Here is a 21050-nt window from a genome sequence, read left to right on the forward strand (position 1 = left end):
GAATGAATTTTAAATATTCCTTTGGGCTGAGAGTCCAGGTGTTCTGGCAACTCGCCCTTGGCATCTACATATTTTTCAGGAATATTCCCAATCACCATGTTATTTAAATCTGCCGTATAATGTGATTTTTGTATGGCCATTCCTAATGGGGAGTTTTCCTCTAAATGAACGTCCTGACAACCTTTATTATTTACCATGATTTTTACAGATCCCTCACCAATGTCTACCAATGGAATGTATTCATAATCCAGGCCTTGCTGTTTTATGGATTCATTCAGGCATACAAATGCATCAGAGCCTTTCATCTGCTGTCCATTTTTGCATTTCAGTGTTATTGCAAACTGTTTTGTAAATGCAGGAACAATAGTATTTTTCCTCATCTGTAATTCGACTGCATAAGGAACTAGTTGTGCACAATGATAAGCCCTTCTTTTGTCTCCAAATTCAGGCGCCGGCCCACCTAGGCGTGACCATATTTTTTGATTAAGGAAATCTAACACCATACACATTCTGTGCATGATGTCATTGCCCATGTAAAATTCATTTTGTGCTCCACTCACTATCCATACATTATGGTAAATTGCTTTCTGCCCAATGCTAATTTTAAGCATGCATCTGCCTGTAATTCGGTTTTCAAAGTCTGGACTGTCCAACCCAGAAACATATTGGTTTTTAATCCTAAATTTTGGGATTTCTTCCCTCTCCATAATTTTTTGCAACAATTTCTCATTAATGAAACTCCTTTCATGTTCAAGCGCTAAAGTGGCTTTTATTGTTTTAAGATAATCATTTATACCAGCGTGAACCCATGGTTGCTCATCTTCCATGTGTATCTCTGCCAGAGTGGTAATGTGTTTTTCTGAATCTGTTTTAGGAACAATATTCTGTTTGCATGTATTCTCTTTTAAATAGAAACGTAATGTGTGTTCGTCTATGGCAGTCTGCCAATCTTTCCTTGGGTCCAAGTATATTTGTACAGGTAGTTTTTCATTGTCGCTCTGATCTTTGTCTTGACACCTTAATATAACAGTGACACTAGGTATGCAGCTATTCTGGAGATATACCTCCACAGCATCATTTGTTTTGGCAATGGTGTGACATTCTTTTATATTGCTGTTTTGTGATTTTAGTTTCTTAGGCCTCAATGGTTTTTTGGTTAAGGACCACAGCACTCCATTCACCCCATCTATGAGAGGAGACAATCTTTTCAGGCAATCTGTCCCCATCAGAAATGGAATTTCACAAATAGATGTGATCAATACCTCTTGTTTCATTCTGTGCTTTCCTATTTTTATGTCAACCTCAGTTACACCTATGATGGGCACCTCCTCCCCATTAAAGTTATGCACTGGGCCTTGATTTGCCTTCACTGTGATCTGACTCTGTGGAGGCCTCCCTTCATTGATACTCTTTACCAACTCCTTGGACATAATTGTGGCCTGTGCGCCAGTGTCAATCATAGCAAAGGTGTGGCATTTTTCTTCTACAGTGATGGGTGCATAATATCTGTCCTCAACTTCCTCTAATACACATAAGAAATGTGAATTCTTACTGATTTCAGGGCTCACCTTTCTCAGGTCTTTTTCACTTTTGGCTAAGCACATTGGTAAATGAAAAGACATTTTTCCCTCCTTTTTACCCATTTCTGTGCGAGGTATTTTATTCATTTCTCCATGTTCAGAGGTTTTTTGGAGTGTGGCCACCGTTCGCCCATCCATCTGGGTAACATCAGAGACCACATTACAACCTTCCAACTGAACATGTGTCACAACATCATTCAGCAATTTGTCATTTTTTAATTCTGTGCATTTGTGATCATTTAGTGTAATACCAGCCCTTTCAGCCTCTTCAAAAATATGTGGCTCAAAGAATTTTTCAGGTGATTGACTTGTACCCTCCTTGTGAGTATTTTCTTTTTCTGTCTGTGTTTGGTCATTGTTTTGCTTGCCCAGGGAAGGAGCTATGGCATCCCCACTTACTCCCTGTTCACTGGTATTCCCCATGCATGAGTCATTTTTCTTAAATCTGTCCCTTTGTTCTTTTGGAATTCCTAATGTTTCTTTTTCATTTGTGCAAATCTTTACTGTTTTATTTAGCTCTAAGTTAAACCGTACCTCTTTTTTAGAAGTATTTGCACTTTCTGTCACAATTTCATTTACTGGTACTTTCATTTTTAATCCATTAGACATCTCAGAGTCGTTATGCAAGATTATATCAGAGCAATCTGTCATTTTGGCACTGCAGTCATCATGAGTACTTAGTCACTTTTCGGAAGCCCCCCGGTCATTGCTATGGCCATCAGCCCCCTCTTTGGAAGGTTGTTTTTGCGCTGTATAGAGCTTTCCTATTTGCTCAGCTAACATTTTCACTTGGGCCTCAAGGCATTGGAACCTTTCCACCTCTCTAGGATCCTCTTTCTGTGGCCTAGGTCGATATTGGTTGTTTTCCCCCTGATTGGATCTATTCTGATACCTCTCAGGTGATTGATACCGGTTGGGATGGTTTCTGAACTCTTGATTCATTTGTGGAGGGGAGCGGGTTGCACCCATCCTTTGATTATAGTCCCCTGGTGGGGAATCATTGTACTGGCGTGGACTGTAGTTCACGTTTTGCTTCATGTCCTGTCTCTCAGATTGTGGGTACTGGCCCCTATATTGATTTCCATTATCAGTAAATCGATCCACATATCGGGGCCTATCCTGATTACCATATATCATGGTGCTGGGATCAAATCTGCTCTGTGTCCCCAATGACTGGTAGGGACCATCATTTCTTTGATCTTGATTTTGTCTCTGGTTATTGTTCATACCTGCCATATCAGACCGGTATCTTACCCGGGGTCTATCTCCTAAATATCTAGGGCTGATGTAGCTCTCTCTATTACTAGGATCATGTGATTGGAACATTGGTACAGTAAATGGCGATCTTTGTTGATTACCCCTTTGTTCAGGTGTCACATTATTTTTACCTTGGCTTTGAGCAGACTCAAGGGACATTTTGGCTGACCTGATTTCCATTACTGTGGCTGAGGGTTCTTTAGATTTAGGCCTAGTATCTTTCATTTTATCACTTTCTCTACCCTGACAATAGAGTACCTCATATAGCTTGGTGCTTTGATGTACAATCCATTCAAGGGACTTGTCACGGTCAAATTCACGGACCAATTGGGATATGATGTCTTTCTGTAGCCCATAGAAGTATGCGGTTTTAAACTCATTGGAATTTGAGTCAAAAGATACATCAAAGCGAGAGAATGCTCTTTTTAAGTCTTGTAAAAATTGGCGAGGTGATGTATTAGGTCCAGCAGTAATAGTGTACGCAACTTTCTTTACCTCCTGCAATGACTGAAAAGGAGAAAAATGACGCCTAATTTCTTTTTCAAACTCCAGCCATGTCATATTCTGCTGTTCATTTAATCCCCTTATGATGCTGGCCGTCGGGGCATCTAAAGTTAAATGAAAATATTGTCTGTACTGTTCCTTAGGTATCTGGAGCGCTTTAAAAATGTCATGCACCGCTTCTAAGTGATCCTCAATGCAGCATTCACCTCCCTTTTTAAATGGTTTGATCAGGGCTTTAATGGATTTCATTATTTTTATGGGGCTACTTGTTGCAATGCATGGAATTGCACTATTTTGTGATTCAATCCTGTTTTCAGGTGTATGAGATTGGTGGCTGCCCCCAATGGGAGTATCAAATCCCCCAAGGGCGCTGCAACCAAGTTCAGTCACCGGCCCTGTCACTGGGGCACTAGCTCTTTGGGCAGAGCTAGAATTCACCTCCACTCCATTGAATGTGGTACCCTGCCGCCTCTCCTGGGACCTGGGAATGCACATTTGCTGTTCTAAGTCCTTACACTTTTTAAGGAGTCTGTTGGCTTCATCATGCAAATAATTATTTTCATCACTCATTTTATTAATTGCCTCCTGCATATCGCACATTTGCATTTGGCATTCATTGAACTCTTTATTTCTCTTGTCTCTTTCTTGAATTATTTTAATCATTTCTTGTTCTACACTCTGGAGATCACCTTCTTTTTCGCAATGTTCTTTTTGTAAAATCTGCATTTCTGAAACAACCTCATCTTTATCCTGCCTAATGTGATCCACTAAGGCTTTTAAGTGTGTCAATTCTTGCTCACTATCTTCAAATTGTTTCTTGCTTTTGGATAACTGAGTATCAAAGTCTCTGCATTTTAATTGCATGTCTTTTTGGCATACATCCAATTCTGCTCTCAACATTTCCTGATTTTTACTTGCCCCATCTAATTCAGTCTTTAACCTGTTAATTAGCTGAGTATCATTCTCTTGCATTCGCAGTGACTTGTTTAAAATAAACCATATTTTGCCGCATAGCCGTATTAAACAGTCTTTCTCTGCACTTTTATCGGCTGCATTCAATAATCTTGTAAGGCAGACCTGAATTATGCTGCCTTCTGCAAAAATATTGTCTAGTTTTTCTTTCTGCACCTCACCCTGAATGCGGTTACTCCATTCTAAGGTACTGTTCGAAGACCAATTCCCATGTGCAAATAACTTTGCCTCTAAATATTGCACTAGATCTGAGAATGTGGTTTCCCTTTGTGACATTCTGAAATTCGTTTTTAGTGGCACACTGCTATTATAAAATGGGTTCCCTTTAATGTGCAAATGGCAGTGTGAGACACGCTTGCCACGCCCAGTAGGTACTCTATGATCACTTTCCCGGCCAACGCACCATAAATATGTAGGGTATTTTGTGGAGATTTGGGGCCTGACGGTATTTTATTACCGCTGAGAAATAACTTAGCAATAATCACTCTTTGTATTCAGATTTGGCCATGTGCAACAATAATACAATGGACATGCATTATTTCAGCACCCAGACCTGCATATTTGGTATACGTGGTTGGTGGTATTTTGGTGAGCATAATTCCCTTGTTTTATTTGTGGCCCCAATGTCCAGAATCCCTTATCTTCGCTTAGATTTTTCGTGTGATCACTAGAGAGACCTCAGACCTGCATTCTAGGGAAACCACAATTTCCAGGGATAGTGTTGGTGCGCCACCATGGGCAAACTCACTGACTTATTTACGACAGAGAGCTATATGTGGTAGTCTTGTGGTAATTTCCACTACCTTATATACGGTAGGGAGCTATGTTCAGAGAGTCTCTCTTCCCGTTGGCTCATGTACCTCCAACAAGTTATACTACAGTCACTCACAATTATTCATACTGATTCTGACATACACACATCTGTCTTAAAATGACCATTGCACTGTTTAAAAATCTCCCCACATCATTGGCATTGTAATGGTAAATAGAAAATAAACCACCCGTCTGTTTTCAAATATTTTCTGTATTATAAAATTTGCATTTAGACATAATCTCATTCTTTACAGCAATAAAAGGGAACAATCAAAGCATTTTCAATGACACACTGCAATTATAGTGGCGGAGAACAGAACTTAAATTGCAACATTAGCACTTGATTAAGACACGCACGGGACTTTCATTTTTCTACACTGACTGCATACTTTCGTGCACACACACAGCTCCCCCAGTTAGGTAATTACCTTATCTGTTTAGAGGATTCTCTCTGTGAATGTGGCTCTCTTGGCTTAACTCCAACGAAAAGGGACGCTTGCCTTCTCAAGCCGGGGTCATTGCCTGGAATTCTCAGCTTTTTCAGATAGGACAGCCTCTGCCAGTGGAAATGTAATTCTTTCAGCTTTCCCCAGTCTCGACTGCAGCAGGACACCCCCACAGCCAGGTCTTCTCCCCAGTAGTGCAGAAAGATGTCTGCCTGTCTTTTTCCCTGCTACTGCCCACTAAAACTTTCCTCTCAGCCCTCTTTATGACGTGTTCCAATGAAATCCATCATCTCTCATCCTCCTACTTTTAAACAATAGCTTCGCTTATACATTTGCAATTGTTGCAAATCTGACTTCCTTCCTCCTGCAGTTACTGTGCACAACAACACGGATAATCAGGCAGAGAAGAGAGGAAAAATCTGCACACTCATTTAACTGGTTTTCAAAATATGCCTAATTCTGCAGTAGAGAACACATTTTATTAGTGAGTTATAATAAAATAAGGTTTTATTAGTCAGGTTAATGGTTAATATGTTAGCTGTTAATTTTCAAATGTGTCTCTAGCAATATAGGCATTTCAGGTGAAAAATAGTGTGCATTTTTAAATGAACACGTGTGCTTTTAACTGTAAAAATAGCTTTGCATCTTATATGTTAAAATCGTTTTTTGACTGAATAGCCTGTCTTTCCTTGTTAATCTGCTAACCCATATAGCAATGCACCGCACCCTTGTGGTGGTGCTGCAAAAAAAAAATGCTACTTGTGCAGTAGTGCTGTAATGCTACTTGTGCAGTAGTGCTGTAATGCTACTTGTGCAGTAGTGCTGTACTCTGTGCTGTAACATGCCAAATATCCTTACATATATCAGATACTCATGGGCCACACATACATGTTGGTTCGTCATAACTCTGAAGCTTTTCCATCAGTACAATATATAAAAAAAACATATAAGATAAAGCATGTTTCACAACATGCACTGCTGATGGATGGCCTATAACAATGTGATCTCAGCTGTCCAGAGAAAATGTAGCTGTCAGACAGGCATGTGGACAAGGCCGGACTGAGAGGCGATCGTGTCCTTCTGAGGTGTCCTACTGGGCAGGTCCCAACTATAAAACCCAGGGGTCTGCAAGCAATTTGCCCATCAGAAACAGTAGGTGTTGGCAAGTACAATTATGGCTGCAGTTATTAATTACGGCATATTGGTAGGCATATCCTTTGTGAAATAATCTGGAATACGATGAGAAAGCAGAGATCAACCTGCTCAGTATATTCTACCTGCTATGAGTGCAGCTGCATCTCGTGGTCAATGGGCAATTGAAATGTGTCGTTCTAACCAGACAAGATAACAAGACCCTGAATGTAAATAAAAAAAGCAATAAAAAAGAACATAACTGAAAATAAAAACACTGATATGGGTGAAAACATGGGTTGCACTTTTGTCCACATTTGTGACTCAATTTGCTATTAAGGTAGTACATATTAAATTATGATTCTAATTACAATACCGAATATACTAATTCAAATACTACTAGCAATATTAATGTAGGTTCTACCACAAGATTACAGCGTCAGTGTTTGTTTGTATGTATTTATTTATGTATGTATTTATTTATTTATTTATGTAGTTTATGTTTTACAGTTATCCAAGCTAATATGTCTCATTTCATTTACCTCAGAAAAATGAAGTGATATGGATAATAGTCTAATGCAATTTACTATCAGTAGCACTGTTCAGACTATGCTCTGAGGGCATCGAACGGCATTATATAGTGTAAGGAATGTATATAGAAAATCTTAAAAAGAGAGGTTTGTTGAGAACCTATTGCATTTTTCTCTGTGATGTGACTCTGTTTTCATGGTACGGGTGTCTGTAGACAGATTCTGATAGATGTGTACAGGTTCTCAGTCTAGGTAATGTGCTTGTAATGTTGTGGCCCAGTTTTCTGCAGTTCTCCAGAAATGTCTCTGCCATATTTCTTTAATCATCCAAACGTAGATTTCATATATTATACATAAAGTGCAGATATTGGTTAGTGCTAGCTTCAAGATCCAATTATAAGATGGAATCTTCGGATGGGGAGAGTTTTGGATGCAGTGAGGCAGTTCAATTACTAATATGAGAACAATAGACATGAAACAGCAGGCTAAGGCTCCAAGTCATTTCTACATGCGAGGTCATGATGTCACAGATTAGATGCGGCTGCCTTCTCAGAAACGGAGAAGCTGCTTGCGCTCTATAAAACCCGGGGGCATCAGCAGCATTGATTAGCAGTATTTGTCAGTCAAAAAAATAAGTATTGGACGGTTTTGATTTAGAAACCAAGCATGAAACGTGAGCTGGTACTCTTCCTTTGAAAACACATAAGTGATGTGCCTGTGAAAAGATCATTAAAACGATCCATTCCTAATGATTGAACAGTTCACCACAGGATCAAGCATCGCTTCTTTTAGAAACCTCAAGGAATGGAAACAAGTTCAAACAGCGAAACTGAATTCTGTTGACCGGCTAATCCATTGTGGTATTAATCCTGCAGAACGCCACAGAAGAATACAAATCCAGAGATTATCTTTAGTAATTTGGCTGATCAGCCATCCAATTGGACACATATTTAATAGATGTTTGTTAGTCGCAGCTGCGCCGCTCTGATATTTACAATGACAATGATAGCTGCACATTACAACGAACTGGTTCAGAAGTTGATGCTGGTTTGTCCTTGTAAAAGCAGGCGTTAAAGTCTCCAACCCGCAAAGGGACCTCGTAGTAAGGCGGTAAGGGTTAACGGTCACCGGTACCATTAACGGTGACCGTTAACCCTTACCGCTGTCCGTGTAATGAGGCCCATAGTCCTGAATATTTATGAAAGGTTATTGCAGACACATGAATGTTGAGCCTTCCTAAAAGCTCTTCCTAATCTGGGTAAATCCTAGATCTTTTTACAATATTGGATTACAAAGATATGTTTGTACAAAATATTGTTTCCTATTCCAAATACCATGCATTGAAACATAAGCAACAATTGTATTGCTAACAGCGTACTATGTACTTCTCTAGTTTGTTACAATTAAGCACTTCCTTGAGCAACGTGAGACAATTTTGACATAATACAACTGGATCCTCTACTCTAATGGAGACGTGGCTTTAAAGAAATTAGCCTTATTCTAATTCTAAGAACTATGCCATCATTATGGCAAAGAGACCCAGTGGATTAGCCTACTTGTTAGTTGTAGCTATTAATTAGCCAAAACTATTGTGTTATAGTACAGCTAAGGAGAAATTGCATATGAGGAGGGACACACAGCTTGCACGAGTTGTTTGGTTATTTACCCAACCATTAACAGTCTATGGCTATGCTAATCCCTTTGGCCATCACCACACATTTCCTGCATCTCCCCACCCAAGACATATCCTCATGGGACCTCTTCGAGCTAGCTTTATCTAGCCTTACCATCAAACTGCCTGCTAAAAGTGACTGCCAGGGATTTTTTCAAAGCCGTCTTCTGAGAGTTAATCACTTAATTGGACCTGTAAATGCTCTACTGTTGTAATAAAAATGGCTTAGCCAGGTTTGCCTTCACCCACTCGATTTAAATGCACTATGTGTGTCCTTCACTGAAGTCCTAGAAAAAAAATAAGCATTGGCAAAGCCAACAGTTTTGGCTTGTGTATAAGTACTTGGCATTTGCCAGCCATGGCTATTACATGTGCAGGTATTCCCACCATTTTGCAGCCTCTGCCACTGGTGGCCAGTAAATACCACTATGGCAGTGCCTAGCAAATTCGTTTACCATGCCCACACAAAAACAAGAACTGTTAGCAGCCAATGCTTGTTTCGTATTGGTTTAGATTTGGTTAAAATCTAACACTCAAGATCCCAGTGTGTTGTTTTGATTTATCCAATACAACTGGAAATGTGACAAAGTAAGAACAGCAAATGTATCAAAATAAATGCATTAGCCCAAGCTCAACGCTGGTATCAAGTGGTACAAATACATGTAAAGGTCCGGCTTGTTAAGGGAAAGTCCAACAAAACTCACTTCCAAATGAAACTTTCAAAACCTATTCTTGTGTTCTTTTTCAAGCCTCCTTTGAGCCAAACTACAAGCTGCAGAAATCTTTCTCAAATGCATAGTTCCTTAGTTACAGAAACTTTGCAGTGTGTAGATGCAATTGTGCATTGTGTTAGCACTACAGTAAAAATTAACCGGCGGGAAGAAAAAATAATAATCTTTTCTTTCTTTTTTTTTTACACCTGGACATTTTTATCTTCAATGCTAATAGTGAATGGTTTTAGCTCTTGGACAGACAGCAGTATAAACATGCAGTGAAAGAAGGTGGAAATCATACAATCTCTTGGGCATAGATTGCAAAAGTGAAAAAGTACAAAAATCCAATGGAAGCAGATGTGTTTGCTCTGAAAGCTCTGCACAGTTTCCATAATGAAGTACCATATGCATTATTCCTAGGTCATTAGGCCAGCTTCATTCATTACACATTGTTATTTCTGCATTATTGGTTACTTGCATGAACGTGCACGGGCAGCTTCTAACTGGTGAGGGTTAAAGACAAAATTATAGGTGTGAAGTAGCAATGGAGGAATATATCGGGAGGGGAATGATGGAATGATGGCAGCAGATGTGGAGGGGAAAGCCATAGTAATTTATGTTAGATGACAGTGTAGTACTTACACCAGTGTGAAGCATATTCGGAGCACTCAAGGAGCTAGCTTCCCTGTCCAAGCTGCTAAACGTTGGAACTCTATTCCCATCCCTCTCAGACAAGAACCCTCCTTCCTCAATTTCAAAGCTGGAATCAAAAACTGGCTGAGCAACACACCCTTACAGTAATCTGCTACCGTTTTTAACTACTTGGCCACTGTTAATTTATGCCTTGTTCAAGATCGCATGTGGTCCGACCCATCTGTAACCAGGGTCTTTACGTTTATATCTTCACCAATGTATATATATATATTGTATATATTTTGCCTCACCATGTATACAAACTAAGTTTTTCAAGCACCCAGTTACCCCAAGGTTCGGTACATGATATAAATAATAAACAAATACAAATGCATAGGAAAGGGTGAGGGGAAGGAATGATCGATAAAGAGGATGCAGAAGGAGGAGCAAGTTAATAACTTAATCTTGTTTTATGTTAGTTGCTGGTATAGCGCTTCCTCCATCCTGGCTGCAGCAGCTTCTGAGTGCTGAGTGGGGTTGAGGGGGGCGTGGTGTGTGTTGTGAGTTGTGTCATGGACTTGCCTTGTGTTTTTTGTTACGTGTGTCCACATAAGGTTGAGTCGGTTGAAGGTCTGTTTTGTCCACATCCTGGGAGTGTTTGCATATCTGTGATAACAGAATGCACCCCTCTGCCATGTAACCAGAACAATGGCCCACAAAGGCATAAAACGGCATGAAGGCAAACACACTACCAAGTATATGGCTTTTTGTATGAGACAACCATCTAACTTCTATTGTCGTATTGTCAATGACCGCTATGCGTGTGCAAAATGCCAACAATTTGATTGTGCTTCCGTTCATATGCGAGCCTTTTGGCTTCAATCGTACAGAAGTAACACAGTTAAGTATCATTGTTTTTCTATATGGCTTCGTCGACTTACCAGGCTTGTCTCTCTCCTTGTGTTTCAGGGAAAGATGAGTATATTGCGACCTTCAAAGGGTCGGAGTTCTTCTGCTACGACTTGTCCCAGAACCCTATTCAGAGCAGCAGCGATGAAATCACGCTTTCATTTAAGACCCTGCAGAGGAACGGACTCATGCTTCACACGGGCAAATCAGCCGACTACGTCAATCTGGCATTGAAAAACGGAGCCGTCTCACTGGTCATTAATTTGGGGTCCGGGGCCTTTGAGGCCCTGGTCGAGCCTGTGAATGGAAAATTTAATGACAATGCCTGGCATGACGTGAAAGTCACCAGAAATCTGCGTCAGGTAACAGTACAGCGGGTGCACACATAACTTGTCTCGTTTCTCAGTGCGTGGCAACATTACAAGCTTATATTAGAGCAAATGCATCCACATAACAGGGACTTCTTTATTCTTGTGGAGGGATGTGCCAGGCACCATTGAGCAGGGGCATATCTAGAAAGTAAGGTAGGACTAAAGGCAGTTCAGATCAAGTGTATGGAGCCTACATTTCCCAATGTATAGTGACTTTGGGAAACACAGTCCCTTTACTTTTTATCGCGATTGTTATGGAGGAGCTGAAAAGACCCATGGAGGAACACATTAATAATATACTTGCAAAATAGCAGCTGGTCTAGGTAGTGTATGCCCTTAAAAAAGGTCTCCCATAGATGTGCCTGATACATTATTCTGTGCACTATAAGCCAAACAGCATATGAACATTGAGATATGACATCCTCTAATCCTCACGAGAATGTAGGAATTGTAGGGATTCAGGAATATCAACCATTGGAATTCTAAAGCACCAACCAAGTCAATCCCACGTGCGCTTCTCTAAACAAGACAATCACCGTGAAATGTCAAATCACATCATCCATTATCTATCAATGAAAGTAACTATCTGTTGCTGCACATTGTGTCACGTGGACTTCCCATAACGGGACCACACGTCCATTTAATGAAGCCCCTTTGTTTGATCATCAGTCTTCCTTTAATTCAAGTGCTAACAAACCCCAAATACACATATTGAGCATTGCCCACTGTTATCTGCACTCTGCTCCAAGCAACTGTTACTCCGGCAGGATTCATTGATTTTAAAATCTGCACTTTCAAAATGAAAACACCTCTTCCCTTAATACCCTATAGTGACCAACATAATTTAACTATAGTGGCCACTCTTGAAAAACAAAATCTATCACATCGGAATGATCACTATTGAAGTTTCTGCTTTCAGCATATAAGATTTTGTTAAGATTAGTCATGTCATATTACAACAAAGAAATTCATGCTCTCTAAAAATACATGAACCATGCATCATAAAAAGAATATGAATTAAAAGTAAATATTACCAATGTGTGTACAGTTATGTAACATGCTGGGCTTTTGGTAGTGTACATAATCTTCCCAAAGGGTGATGCCATCCAAAGGGAAGTTATTTTTATTTACAAATAATATAACACGTATGTTACATGTCTCCTGTGTGTAATGATCCACTCATGTATTCACAGGGCTCTACTGAATTTCACAAACCAATGGCTTTTGGTGCTATGATGTAATATTATATTAATGGGAAATGTTAAAATGTACATACATAACTAATGGTTACCACTACACTGCATTCATAAACTCTGAATGCTGTATGCTGATTATATATGTTGTATACAAAAAAAACAACTCCCACATGCACACAATCTGAAATGAACAGCTAACTGTACTTTTATGGTACACATGCAATGTTTATTTATAGTTGTATACGAAAATGAGACAAGACATTCAAGCCCTCAGCATTCAGTCTGTTTCTTTGCTTGGTGCCCATGGCTTTCTATTACATGTCTTAAGTGGCAAGAATAATAACAATATATGGATTTACATGGATGCAGTTAGCCTATGTCTAAGCATGCTCTTTTTTATCAGCTGCATAAACAGTTAAATTGATTTAACCAGGATGATACACATGTGATCAAGCTAGAACGCTGAGGTTGGAAGCAAGGCTCCTAGATGTATAGTCAGAAATAAAGCCCCAGAACATTTCTCATGCAGTGGACAAAGTCATGAATGTAGCATCAAGCCTGATTACTTGATACACTTTTAAATATTTACAGTGTATTTGTTTATTTTTACATACTTCAAGCCTCGGCATAGTTGTAAGTTGCCACACTTATAGTTATAACAAGAACACAGAATATTAATAAATGATCATAAATCATCAAATCCAAATATGTTTGAAAACATTAAGGAACCATGTACTCCTATTAAATCCCAAAATACCCCCGACTGTCAGAGACATCAAACTACATATAGTTGGTTGTCTCCAGAAGAAGAAGAAGAACTTCAAAACTACCCTCTTTCCCTCTCACTTTCTGGTCCCACCATTCCACATATGCAGAGCAGCAGACAACTGGAAAGATACCCAATTATTCCGGGAATGTATCCATTCACCAACTGCATGGCTGTTCTAGCATGTAAACACTCTCTCGTCATGGACCTGTAATTACAACCGGACAGCAAGTAATCCCTTCATAATCGGTGAATCTTGAAGAGGATGAGCCATGGGATACAGCCTACAGGTGATGAGCTAGAGGTCAGCCTGCATTACAACCTTGGGCACAAACAATGTATCCCAATAGCTACGTATCCTGTGTTTTGCCCCTCAAAAGGTACTGCTATTGCAAACAAATTTGCATCAAACATCAAAAAGATATGATAACAGCAAACTGCTTACATAAGAAATATATAGTAAAAACATATTGAATCCCCACCAGAACAATTTAACACACTAAACAAGGATCATACAACATATGTTGACACAAGCAGGAGTATCCCTCATCCTCCAATATTATCTGGGAATGAGTGTGAGAAAATCAGCCACTCGTAGCTGATGGACAGAGAAGGGTAGTTGGGTATCTCTCAAATACCCACTTGAGGTCTCACCTTAGCGATTGCTTTTATGAGCAACATGTATTTCTCTCTTCACCCTTTTAACTCCCTTCCATATGTGGATAATACGGTTTTCCCTAAGTGCAACCAAGTTCAAGCATAAATCATGATGCACTCTGAGTTTTGCATCGCTTCAACATACTTGATTGCAACAGGGTGAAATAGAGCATTTTTGTAATTCCTGGACATCCTTTAGAAAAAGACATTCAGTTCGCTCATAGACATTGTACAGTGAACACAGGTTTAGGTTGCGATTCTGCAAAACGTTCTGATTAAAAAGAAATACACGTTTTGTTTCTATAAAAGACAACCAATAGTTATATGTTGTGGAGAGCTGTGTTCCTTAATCAAACTTCCATCAGTACGGCCGTAGTACAATACAGTCTCTGCTGCATTAACAATATAGTTCACCTGGTTCAGATTATTTCACTAAATCAAGGATAGTTAACTGGAATGAGATTATAGACAGAAAACTGCAGCAATGTTAGTTGACAACCAGTGTTAAAATATGTCCTATGTTTATAAATTGTGATGTTCCTTAAATTAAGAATGTGTTGAGATATACTGGGACAAAATAAACTAAAAAAACTAATTATTGGGAAATAAATTAAGTCACTAATTTCCGTTATTGTAATATTAATGATACATGTTTAACATGTTACCCTGCATGCTTTAGAGTGTACTAAACAAATGTTGTTTTCTTTTGTAAATAGAAGAAGCTCAAATGAAATATTGGGCTACACTTCAACTTTGTCTTACTTAATCTAACCTCTTCTTTCCATTCTCTGTGTCCTTATAATACAATTCTCAAATGATGAGCTTGGGGGTAAGGATATATTCCCTAACTTTGTAGAATGAAGTCAAACTTAATAGTGTTAGAACATGTGTGCATTGAAAACTTAAATTGGGATCACAAAAAAATACTCCTTAAAATATGTTACTAATTTAGATGTGTATGCTTAAACTGTGAGTGTAATAGTTTATGAAAAGAGTGGTGTTGTATTGGAGAACAATCTTCAATATGCCCATTTGTTAAATTGACTAATGGCACACCTTTTGGAGAGGATTGCCAGAATGAATTTAAGATATGTGTTAGTAGATTTCCAACAATATGTCAATGGCGGCCCACTTTCTAGATTTGCCTTTGCTCATGCAATCGGCCTAGAATTTGTTAAATCAAGTTCACAAGAATTAAATTTCTGTGTTGTCGTCCTCATACCTATGTAGGAATACTGATAACTGCTGGGTCGTGTTTGTCAGGGCAGGAGCAGTGATGCATTCAGCTCATTCTTCGTGTCAGGGCCTTTTTTGCTTTGCTTCATTGCAGTAAACAATGACCATGGTGTCCATCAATTTGGCCAAATAAGGTTGGAAAGAATTCATTGATTGCTGTAAATTGAATATTATTGGATGCCAATAGAATTCTACAAACTTGTAAGGAAAACGGTTTGGGACTCAGGGCAAGTAGTGAGCAGCTGACAAGCATTAGATTTTTTAACCCCGTCAGCCATTTCAAACGACTGTCAGATGTATCCACTTTAGGAAGATGGGGGTACTGTGACCTTGTGTCTGTTTTTGTTCTGTACAGAGCTGATAAGTTATGCAAAATATTTGCAGGACAAACACTTCTGCTGTTACCTCAGTGGAGGCCTCTTTGTTAGTCTGCTTTTTTTCTTGTAAACTTCTTTTGCCCTTTTTATATGTTACTAACATGCTTAATAACTAACATGTCATTCATGGAATGTTTCATTCTACTAACCGTTACCTGAATCAAAGTAATGTACTAACATGGTAGAGACCATCATATTCTTAGAGTAACAATCGTTATTCTGTTCACAGTTTTTAATTTCCTTTTTCCCCCCTTCTCCACAAAGCACTCAGGCATTGGACACGCTATGGTAAACAAACTACATTGTTCGGTAGATATCATTCTAATTGTTTCTTATTTTGGGTTTGCCGTGTGTTTTCTTTCTTTTAACTGTAGACATCATTTACAAAAGAGGAACTGCGGTTGGTACTCTTCTGCTTACTTTCAAAACTCCTATTCATCTGTTGTTGGCCTCCTTATTTTTCCTGTTCCTGTCCAATTTTATTTTTTGTTTTTTTTTTAATTCACATTTAGGGGCATCGTTAACGTTCAAGCGTTTGCATCGAGCTGTGGTTAACACGGATACGGCTAAATTGTGGCTGGCCTGAGTGCTCACTGGCTCGACCAGTTCTAAATCATTCATAATGCATGGCATGTACAACTTCATTTGCAATGCTGCTACACTCATACATCGTTACACCATCACAAGCCATTTGGTTCCTCCTTTTCATTTGGTTTCCTTTCTAATCTGTGTGGTGTGGCTTACACACATTGAAATGTGTTCCTCATGCTGGTTGGTTTGCTTATATGTTTTACTTTTGCATGTCGTCAGACTCCTGCATGCCTCGATATTGCTGCTCACTTTGCAGTCTGGTGCAAACTGTGATTTTGCTTCATAGTGCCTGTGCCTATATTTATGTTAACGAAGTGCACGTGATTGTCCGAGTCTTTTACAGACTACCTAACATACTAATATTTACATCAGCTAAACTAATCCAAGAAACATTCTACTAACACCATTTTTGTGTCTGCTAAATAACTGTTCAGTTGCTGTAGGGACAATGCTGACACTAACTCAATAATCAGACAACAGCTGAAATAGTATAGCACTATCAGGGGTCGTCAAATCCTAGAATCCAAGACCAAACTTCAAACAGACATGAAAATGGGCTTCAACCTTAGGTCTCAAAAACAGGCACTACCCAGAAGTGCAGTATGTAGGTCTGAGTATAGCGTGTCCTTTCCCTGTGCTTTGTTATTTAGGTGACAATTTCAGTGGATGGGATTCTGACTACTACTGGCTACACGCAAGAAGACTACACTATGCTGGGCTCCGATGACTTTTTCTATGTGGGAGGCAGTCCCAGTACAGCAGACCTGCCAGGGTCACCAGTCAGTAACAACTTCATGGGCTGCCTTAAAGAGGTAAATAGCATATGTTAAAAGTCAATATTATGAAGTGTTTTTTTCTTAATCACAAAACAGCCAGCTGTCGAGTGTGCCTATTGTAAAGTGTTCTAATGACTTTGTACAACCGAATTATGTTCCCTCGTGTTTATTGAGTAACGTTACTCCATTTGCAAAATCAGTGGTTTTGTAATCAATTGCTGCCAGAACAATCATAAAACGAACAATAAGAACACATTTCAAACACCATAGATCATTGCATACCCTAAACATTGCGAATGAACCACTTTGGTGAGAGTTAAGTGTTATCGAGTATTCTGGTGGAAAATCATGCTCACATCTAAACATCCGTCATTTCTACCAAAGCTCATCGATTTTAACCAAAACAATATGATGGCTAATAGTGATGCATGTTCATCCTTCCAAAGCTGATACTTATTTTTCAATGCTCTACATGGACCAGATTATCTAAGAATTGCACCAGTGCTAAAAAATTGGTTAAATGTTATAATAATAATAATAATAATAATAATAATAATAATAATAATAATAATAATGTATTGTGGTTTAGTTCAAACAAGAACTTTACAAAAAATAAAATCAATACAATCAGTTAATAATCACACTTACAATTCATACAGCATACACACAATAGATGCTTCAAGTTCAAATTCAAATTCAAATTTCAAATTCACACCAGAAGAAACATACTAAACTAGAATATAAACCAAATTATCAGATGAATTTGGTAAATTCATAAAACCCATCAGTCCTAGAATATCACACCCTCCATTCCAGTCCTGCCTTCACCCCTCACTCATTTCTTATATCCATCACCTCTCACCTACAGCAATTCAAACCCAGAAATATGGAGCATACCGTCCATACTGCAAGCGCACAAACAGTTCAACAGTGTCTCCTTGGATATTTAGATGCCTGAACCTAGGGAATAGACCCCCTCAATCAGCCAACAAAGGTTGAACTTGCCGCCATACGCACTATAAATCCATTTGCACAGAAATAGTGTCTGCATTTAGGCAATAATCCCTAAATGAATATGCTAGGATTCTCTCATAGCTATAGACCAGACCCCCGAAATTGCACATGTACAGAGGTCCCAATTTAATACACTGGGTGAGGACATGTCTATTGTATTCCGTCTTGTCTTTTAAGCCGCATATACAAAAATGTCTATTGTCAGCAGCAATGCCCAGCCGAGGACCCGTAACAGATCGTACCAGCAATTGGTTGGTATGTAGCTTCAACAGGAAAAGTCTTATAGCTGGATCAGGCACAAAAGCAGATAGGGTTGCATTTTCCTATAGCGATAAACCACATGAGACACTCCTCCATAGACCTTTAATTTAGATAAATGGCTATAATTCCTGCACCAATCCCTCTTGTTAAATGTTCCCTTGAAAGATATTTTCAAGTGGATATAGGGTGTGTTTTTACTGAAATCAGGAGTCCAACTTATCTCTGTAAAGAGTTGCTCATTTAGAACCTTAAAATTGGAACCCCTGTAGGCTTTTCCGCTTTATATTTCTTGCTTAATGCTGCCAGTAACTTGCAGACAGGACCTGATAGAGATTTTAGGTAAAAGCACCCTCTAGCCGGGAGTGCCATACCACCTAGAGATGTAAGGCCCAATTCAAGGCGCAAGTACTCCATAGAGCAGGAGGGGCACAAGCCCAGTGTGGAGCGGCAAAAGAGACCTTCAAGTCTGTTTAACGAGGAGAAATCCTGCATTGCAAACGCCTCAAAGGTCATACAGTATAGAGGGGAAAAAGCATTGCCTATAAAGCATGATAATCGCGGCCATAGAGAAACCTGCATGACCTCTTGAAAACGTGTACGCCTGAAGAGTAAGATGTTTGGCACTTCTAATTTTGTTGTTAATTAAAGGGCTATAATCTGCACAAGCATTGGTCTCTAGTCCCAAGTAGGAGTAGGACGGTACATAATCAATTGTACCAATCAAGGTATCCATCCTGCTCCTGTTGACCCTATTCCTAGTGACCAGCATAACACTGGTCTTCTCTAGATTGATTGTGAGTCCTTGTTGATGGGCATAGTTTGACACCTCATTGAACAATATCTTCATGCCTTTGTAGGTTTCAACAAATAGGACCAGGTTGTCGGTGTACAACATGCCCACCACCGGTAGGTTTCCTATCCTGAGGGGGGGGACGGCGGGGGATTAGCCTTCATGAACAAACGGGGGGAAGGTCAGCTATGTACAAATTGTACAGTATTGGAGCCGCAACACACCCTTGTTTGACTACCATATTGATGTAAATGGGATCCAAGTCTCCCCTCCCCCATCCACATTCTGGCACTGTTGTTATTGTGCAAAAGAATCAAAATGTGCACCAGTCAATCAGGGCAATTTAAGGCCCTGAGCTTGGACCAGAGAGTGTCCCTGTTGACCTGATCAGAAGCACTTCGGAAGTCCTCGAAGGCGTGTACAATGTAACATCCCTTCCACTCTGAGTGGTCTGGATAAGTTGGTCCAGGATTCTGATATTATGTGAAGTACCAGAGCCAGGCTGAAAACCGGTCTGTGCAAGATTAAGAACGTTGTTGTTAAATGCCCATTTCTGGAATTCACTTAGAACCAGAGAGGTGAACATTTTTCCTGTCACATCCAACATGGACAGCAGTCAGGTTAATATTAGTCCGGTCTCCTTTTTTATGTACCGGAATAAGCACTGACTGCTGCCATGAAGCTGGTATCACGCAAGCTCTGTAGACTCGTGTAAACAGGATCAGCAAAACCTGGGCCCAATTAACAGGATCTTTCTTCAGGACTATGTTGGCCAAACCATTTGGGCCAGGTGCTCTGGAGGACTTAAGCTTCAAGATGGCGTCTATTAAGCTTTAATGGCTCACAGGCAAGGGCCACGGAATAACGATTTTTAAAAATGTTGCAGTAACATGCACAACCCATTCAGCACCGAATATAGGGTTTAAAGTCTTTGTCAGTCTGTCTCCCCTAACAGTCGTCAAGATCTTCCAAATTTCACGACTGTGTCAAGTTATCATTACTTGCACAAAGCGCTGCCAAGCAATCCTCTGTTCAGACAGAAGGTAATGTTTTAACCAGGAGCAAAATGTTGTCCTTACAGATATAATGGCGCAGTGCACCAGAGAGACGGAGCCCAAGCGCTGGCCTTGCACCGTAAGAGCTCTAATCTCCTGGCAAATCCTGCACTTACTATCTTTTATATTTATATCAAACTGTTTATTAGCCCTAGTTTTACCAGCCATAGTCGATTTTCCACTATGCGTACCAATGGAATGGGCTAACTCGTGGCTCCAAAGTTCAATAGCCTCCGACTCCTTACCTCCAAGGCTACTCCAATCAACAAGCCCGAAGGGGAAAGCAGTGGCACACATCCTACCAATTTTATTCTGGCTTCAGCCGAACCGATTTCCTGCATGATTGTACAGCAGCACCTCCCTACACATACAGACCTCAATGGAGTCCCCCAAGGACTTAATAACCAACATTTGCATGGTGACTGTTTTCATTCGGAGTCACTTTTAGGGCTACCGTACGATCCAGCAGACTGTCAATGCCAGCCAGCCATGTTGGCCAAGGTGGCCTCTTTTAAATCGCTGACCAGGTCGCATGACCGGGCCGGTCCCCGGTTGTACATCCCTTCAGCAGAGTCAAATTCCACTCCCTTAGAAACCCAGTCACAGATGTTCCATTCCTCGTATTACAATGTTCAAACACATTTTCATGCACACCACTCCCATCCTTGTCAACACATTTAGCATTCCAATCTCCACAGAGAACCTTTGCATTATCAGGTGAGGCAAGGCACCACGAGGACAAGACCAAGTCCAGTTTATCAAACATGCCCTCTGGGGCGCGAGTACCAGACGAATCATAG

At 39.9% G+C, this 21050-nt stretch overlaps 1 protein-coding gene across 23 annotated transcripts in view; it reads left to right on the top strand.

Annotated features, from left to right (window-relative positions):
* The window catches only part of NRXN1 (neurexin 1), a 2019102-nt gene that overhangs the window by 850260 nt on the left and 1147792 nt on the right, over nucleotides 1-21050 (top strand). For 16 of the 23 annotated variants that reach the window (XM_069608380.1, XM_069608381.1, XM_069608367.1 and 13 more), the window contains 3 exons: nucleotides 11221-11522; nucleotides 16028-16051; nucleotides 17005-17166. In XM_069608380.1, the coding sequence (XP_069464481.1) occupies nucleotides 11221-11522; nucleotides 16028-16051; nucleotides 17005-17166 (488 nt within the window). The remainder of the gene's footprint in view (nucleotides 1-11220; nucleotides 11523-16027; nucleotides 16052-17004; nucleotides 17167-21050) is intronic. The other 7 variants (XM_069608385.1, XM_069608386.1, XM_069608387.1 and 4 more) reach the window with 1 other exon arrangement.

Source organism: Ambystoma mexicanum, chromosome 4q (assembly GCF_040938575.1).
Source record: "Ambystoma mexicanum isolate Mex_15411 chromosome 4q, UKY_AmexF1_1, whole genome shotgun sequence".
In the NCBI taxonomy this organism is placed as follows: Eukaryota; Metazoa; Chordata; class Amphibia; order Caudata; family Ambystomatidae; genus Ambystoma; species Ambystoma mexicanum.